The sequence below is a fragment of the Helobdella robusta genome, assembly GCF_000326865.2.
Source record: "Helobdella robusta unplaced genomic scaffold HELROscaffold_70, whole genome shotgun sequence".
Classification (NCBI taxonomy): domain Eukaryota; kingdom Metazoa; phylum Annelida; class Clitellata; order Rhynchobdellida; family Glossiphoniidae; genus Helobdella; species Helobdella robusta.
In genome coordinates, this window is record NW_008705399.1 from 431,434 (window position 1) to 438,701 (window position 7,268).

The 7,268-nt window shown below is 30.4% G+C and overlaps 1 protein-coding gene across 1 annotated transcript; it reads right to left on the reverse strand.

Annotated features, from left to right (window-relative positions):
* Positions 1-3,898: 3,898 nt before the first annotated feature.
* HELRODRAFT_89429 (hypothetical protein) lies at positions 3,899-4,652 on the reverse strand (the record flags this gene model as incomplete). The annotated part of the gene is made up of 3 exons (XM_009031123.1): positions 3,899-4,076; positions 4,193-4,266; positions 4,569-4,652. 3 exons carry the CDS (start codon positions 4,650-4,652, stop codon positions 3,899-3,901), a joined length of 336 nt encoding a protein of 111 aa, XP_009029371.1.
* Positions 4,653-7,268: the final 2,616 nt, after the last annotated feature.

Below are 7,268 nucleotides of genomic sequence, written 5' to 3' on the forward strand. Positions count from 1 at the left end.
CTCAGACTGTTCATTCAATTTTCTTAAGACAGATAAACAAACAAATAAATAATAAATATTAATAATAAAAGAACGACAATTGCAACAATAACAACAACAACAACAACAACAACAACAACAACAACAACAACAACAACAACAACAACAACAACAACAACAACAACAACAATAGTAATGCCACCAATAGTCGCAAGAATGACATCATCAAAAATTACTTTGTCTTGACATCGGTCTGTTTAGGACTAGTAAACCCTTTAACACCGTCACTACTATTTAACAGGTCAATCTGCATTAGCAATTAGTAACTTGTAAGATAACAATAGTAATATTAATAAGATAGCAATAATGATAATAATAATAAGGATAACAGTAGCAGCAGCAACAACAACAAAAAATAATAATAACGACCACTTTGTCACTCTTCTTCTTCGAACTCTCCTGTTCTTCCTCTCGTCTATCTGTTTTTTTCAAACTCGAGGAATTCATTTGCTCCAAAGATCTCAAAAATTTCTTGGATTTAGTGTCTTTTGGCATTATTTCGTTCTGTTAATCAATTGATTTTAATTCTAGATTTAAATTTTTCATTTCAATTTAATTTTTTGCAATTTTTCAAATGAAGCACAAAGAGACATAAGGATAAATATTCAAAAACTACAGACCGACAAACAAGTCAGACAAACGGAGAGACAGAAAAACAAGCAGACAGACAGACAGGCAGACAGACAGACAGACAGAGAGACAAAATAACCTTAACTTTGGAAGGCACATTTTTAACTTTATCAACACTTTTATTTGCTCTTGCTGAATGTTTTTTCTTATTTCTTTGAAATGAATCATCATCTAACTTTCCTCTTTTCCTTTTCGGTTTAATCCTACGAGAAGTATATAAATATATGTATGTCTTGTTTGTATGTATGTTTTGTTTGTATGTATGTTTTGTTTGTATGTATGTTTTGTTCGTTTGTATGTTTTGTTCGTTTGTATGTTTTGATTGTATGTTTGTTTATAAGTTTGAGATGTTTTCTATGATTGTTTGTCCACGCAACCTTTTACTGAGATCAACATCATCATCATCATTGGAAGAGAGGGAAGAGGAAGAGGATGGAGATCGAACCCTTTTGCGATTCAACGCTGCTCAATAAAGAAATAAATAACAAAAAATCATGCGTCATTGTACAATACAGAAACATTAAAAACTCAAATAAAAATAGCCCAAAGAACTTACATTTTGAATTTTTAACTTTCGACGAACGACTCGACCTTTCAGGGACGATCTCTTCGGAGCTACTTGACCTGTCCCCAACATCATTATCACCACCACCACTAATCTTAGCATCATTATCATCATTCCTGACGTCATTATCATCACCATCGTCGTCTTTGGACTTCTCACCATCACCATCATTCTCTACCTTATTATCATTATTATCACCATCAGCTCTAACTCCATCACCACCCTTCGTTTTACCATCACCTTTATTGGCATCATCATCATTATAATTGACCCAATTTACATCATCATCATCATTATTATCATCATCATTACTCTTGTTATCACCATTAACACCATCGTTACGGCCGTGATTATGTTTGTCAGCATCATTCGGTGATAACGCAGGTGGTGAGGGCGATGATGACGCTGATAGAGATGGGGACAAATTTCTTGAGGGTGAGACAGATGGCGATGATGACGACGACGAAACTGATGGTGACGAAAGTTGCTTTCGTCTTGATGACCGTCTTTGTTGTTTTGTTCTTGTGCTGCTTTTCTCGTTTCGCGACCTGGACTGCCTTTTGGCGGATCCTCTGCTCTGTTTGGTTGTTTGCTTTGAGTTATTTCTGCCTCCTCTCAATGTTTTTTTGTTATCTTTTTCTAATTTATTATCTTTCTTTTTGTTTGTAAGTTTACTTTTATTGTTATCGTCATCGTAGTCGTTACCATCCTCATAAACTTTATTATCATCGTTATTCTTTTCATCCTCACTTTGGTATTCTTTTACTTCGTGCTCTCTCTCTTTCAAACTATCATCACACGTTTTGTCGTCATCATCACCACCATCATTATCATCGTCGTTCATGTTCTTCCCTTCGTCAATGTTTTTGATTTTACCGTCATCATCATCATCATCTTTGCGTTCATTATCACTACCATCATCTTTTACATTATTGTTAGTACCATCATCATCATCATTATTATTATCATCATCATTCATGTTGACGTCATTTAAAACATCTTCATCAGCAATACTTTTATTTTTATCATCCCTATTATTTTTATCAATCTTTTTCTTTTTATTATATTTTGGTTTTTCATCTGGCCTTCCGCCATCTTCTTCGTCGTCGTCGTCATGATCCTAATTTCAAAATATAAGATGACGAAAATAAAATAAAATAATTTCATTCATAAGCATTACACAATACACGCATGTTCATTTAGGCATACGAGTGATCATTTCAATCTAGTCTTATGAATTTATGTATATGTACAAGTACAAGTACAAGTACACACACACACACACACACACACACACACACACACACACACACACACACACACTTGCCCTAAATGAATCAGAATAATCTTTTTTAAGTCTTTTTGCAGGTCTGTCAACAAACTTTTTTTTAGCCTATTAGTGAAAAAATCATTAATTAATCAACGATTCAAATGATCAATCAATCAATTAATTAATCAATCAATTAATCAATCATTCATTCAATCAACTAATCAATCAATCAATCATTCAGTCAAAATGTTACTAATAATAATAGTGATAATTAGAACATCATTTTATGGGCGGGAGTGGCGAGATAATTTTATTTTCTCACTGACCTTGGCAGATCTTACAGTCTCACTATCTTGATCGTCATCAGGATTTCTCTCACCGCCATCTTCATTAATTTGACTTTCAAGAGATTTTCGTTTTCTTTTAACAGTCTTCCGTTGATTGCTGGCAAGATAATTCTTCCTCTTAAGTCCCTACCCCAATTAATTCAATTTCACTACTTTATAAGACTAACTCAAGTTAGTAACGAAAATAATGTAATGTAATTGAAGTTGTACAATAAATAACGAAAGAGCATTGACAGTATATAAAACTGAACAAAACTTACGTGCCACAATAAGTAAGCCAGTATAAAAACTGGTACAAATAAAATTACTAACAAGATTTTGTACCTTGTAAGGGCATCTCAGTTAAGAGAAAATGCAGAAAAACAAGATAGAATCAGTGCAAATAGGATCAACTCATATTTTAATAAACTAATTAACAAATCAAACTCGTGAAGGGTTTATCAATCAATCAACTAATAAATTAATTAATCATAAAAGTCAAATAACCCGTAATCCAATATCATTGTTATCATCATCATCATTTGCCTTGACTGATTTTTGCCTCTTAGGCTTTTTTGCTTTCTTGGGTTTAGATTTTGAGTGAGATATGTCAAGAATCAAATCATCCTCATCATCTTCACCATCGTTTTTATCATTGTGCTTTGACAAACCATCACCACCACCATCTTCCTCATCATCAATGAGATCATCATTTTTAGACTCTTTCTTATGTATCCTTTTAACAGCGTCATCCTTTTTAGATTTATTTGTCTTTATCTTGGAATGTCTAGGTCTACTTTTAGTTTTTCCATCATCATTTTCACCTTCATCATTATCATTGCCATCATCATCATCAACTTCCTTCTCATTTTCTATATCTGATTTATTCATTGTATCGTCACCATCGTCATCATTATTTGCTTCTTCTGCTGCATCGACAGCCTCCTCTTTCTCCGAGCCGTCATCCTAATAAGGAAGACACATTCAACTTTAAAAATTTGAAAAGCAAATTAGGATTTATTCTCAACCAAAAAATCAATAAATATAAACATTTTATGTAAAAAAAAATCATAAAATGACAATAAGCAAAATCTGGATAATATCTCGTACAATTCCAGAAGACTTTATAAGTGGATTGTTTTCGATTTCGTATAGTCCTTCGTTAAAACCCTTTCTCTTCTGAGGTTTTCCATACTTGCCTTTGAACTTTTCATAGGAGAAAATGTCTTTCGCAGACAAGAAACATCTGTTTAATTACAAAAAATTACTATTCAGCAAAGAATTAAAAATTATGCAAAGAAAATTTTGGAAAATGATTAAAAATTTAGAAAACGAGAACAAATAAAAAAACTTATTCCTCACGTTTCATAAGTTCCATAAAAAAAAATAGGATATTTTCCCTTAGGCACTACAACATCATCTGCTACCTTGTTAATCTAGATTTGATTGAATAACATATTTAATTAACCAATCATGTTTTATCTTAGTTTTCTTCATTTTATTCAAATATTCCCAAAATAAAATTAAATTAAATAAAAATATTTAATAATTAAACATTAGAATCTAAAGTTCCAATAAAATTAAAATGTGACGGTAGATATTTTTATAGGTCTATTCTCTATTTATCCAATAATGAATAAATAGATAAATAATAATAATAATACACAATAAATAAATAAATAAATAATTAAATACAATAAATTTTACTGTCTTGAGAAAAAAAATTAGGAACCCTAACCCTGGCAGGCCATGGAGGATAGCCTTTGACCTTTCCAAAAATTAAATCACCTGGCTGATAACTAATATTTGACTTTGACTGCATTTTTTTCCCCCTTACACTGTTTCAGTTTACTACTCGTTTTTCAAATCAAATGATAGAAGGAGATTTAACATTTATTTAACACACTCAATTAAATAGGGTTAACTAATTTACTGACATTTTTTACAACACCAAGTTATTTTTAGAAGCAAAATTAAATAAAATTAACTCGCGACGATAAATTAAAATTGAAATTTTTTAAAATAAATTATTAAATTTTCAGTTTCACTTCAGTATGAAAACTAAACACAAGGATGACCAAAAAATCGGAGATAGGCTTGTCGAATGAAACAAAACAAGTATTTTGAGTGGGAAAATAATTTATTTGATTGAAAAAAACTCGATTTTATTATTTCTCCGGCTGTACAGCAGAGTGAGCGCGGCGGAGAAGAAGAAATAAATGAAATGTCAACAACTAGCGAACGGGCGAACGATAAAATGATTTAACTAATGGCGCATTGAGGTTCACACTTTAAAAGAATATTTAAAAAGTTGAACGAATAATCGGAAAATTAATTATTATTTTAATTATATGGAATAATCGAATGAATATCTTAACAAATAATAAAAATATTTTGCTATATGTTGGATGGTTGGCTGCTTGATTGATTGTTTAATAAATGTTTGGATGTATGGGTGGTTGGTTGAACATTCGAATTTATTGGTTGCGTGTTTGGTTGATTTGATTAGTTGATTGATTGATTGATTGGCTAGTTAATTGATAAAACAGTATTAAACAGTATCTTATAGTACTGTATAAATGCAAAAAAGATTGAATATAGTTCAATCCTATCAAAAAGCAATTTCAACATTTATATTAACAAAAATAATTATGATATAGATATATTCATTTATTTGAAGCATTAAATGTACAAAAAACCAGTATCATACAGTTGTACGAGACACGATAAGTCACTTAAGCCAACATATGATTTCAGCACCAATTTCTATGAGCCCTAGAATGTAGAAAATTTATTGAATATAATGAATATAGTTGTTCAAATAACAATTTTGATCTATTTACGTCGTTTATTTAATAAGCAAACAAAGTTGAACATGATAGAATAGGGTAAAAAAAGGAGTGACTATAGCTCCATCCTATAACAACCTTCAGTAAGCCACCGGATTTAACTGAACAAAAAGAAATTTTTGTATTCAACATAACAAAAATAATTTAGGTAATCTCGTGTAACTGATGACATATAAATATAACTAACTTGAAAACATGGGAATGCTTTCTTCAGCATTACCTTCCTTTCTCCATCATAACCCTTATAATCTTTATTACAGAAATGGTCACTGCATACTCTTGCATTTTTTGATGGAAGCCATTTGAAATCATTTATTTCCTGTCTGATGCACTTAATCCAATCGTTTTGCATTTTTACATTTTGAGGAAATCTGAAATTTTATAAACTGTTACAGAAACTTGTGCATTTCTTAAGTATTGCTTTTAATAATAAAATGGTAATCCATTATAGCATTATAAATTATAATAGTCTATAAAATAAAATATATGTAATTGTTAAACAAAATAATTTTATTCAACGAGTATAGGGATATTGTTACATTTATTTTAGTGTGAAGTTAATTTGAAAATAAACCTGTGAAAAGATGCATCAGAAATTTTCTCATTTCTATTTATTATTAATGCAATTTTTAATGCAACAGGTAGGCATGTTTGTGTATAGCTACGAAAATGAAAATTTACTTAAAAACTAAATTATTGTATCTGACACGAAAATTAGTACAGAAACAAAAACGAAAGAATAAATGACAATATAAAAATTTAAACATTGATTGAAAAATTGAAAGAGTTTATTCTAATTATATGGTATGGGCAATTCGTTGCGAAATCGTTGGAGGAAATGGTGTCAACAGTAGTTATTTTACTGCATGATAGTTAATCAGCCAGTATAAAGGTTATATTCAATTCCTATCAAATAAATTTGACAAAATATACACAGACAGAACTAAATAAAAAAATAGACATGTAGTTATAATACATTTATAATGTTGTATTTACACATTCAAATTGTACAATTGTGTTATGGTGTAGTCTCAAATTATTTTAAATTCTTTCAGAAAATTTTAAACGTTTTACTACACTATATATACTAGTTATTTTAATCAACAATTTTAAAATTTTATCAATAATTAAAAAAAAATTTCAAATTGATTTCATTGCAATATCACTAATGATTTTTGTGACCTGACTGATTAAAAAGCATCAAAGAAAGTTAAAATAGGATGGAGAATTTGTTATATTGGGATATTCGTTTAAAAAGCGAGCAAAATTTTAATATAAAAGCGCTTATAAATCTATGCATATTGGCTCAGCTTGGCTTGGCTCGGCTTGGAATCGGATGTTAAGCAAGGTGTGGTCTCAAACAATTTTGAATTCTCCCCGAAAAATTGGAACTGCGTGCGTACATATATAGTAATGGCTACTGTTGTTTTTTATAATGAATTTATGCATATTGGCTCAGCTTGGCTTGGCTCGGCTTGGAATTGGATGTTAAGCAAGGTGTGGTCTCAAACAATTTTGAATTCTCCCCGAAAAATTTGAGCTGCGTGCTTACATATATAGCACTGATTACTGTTGCTTTTATAATGAAT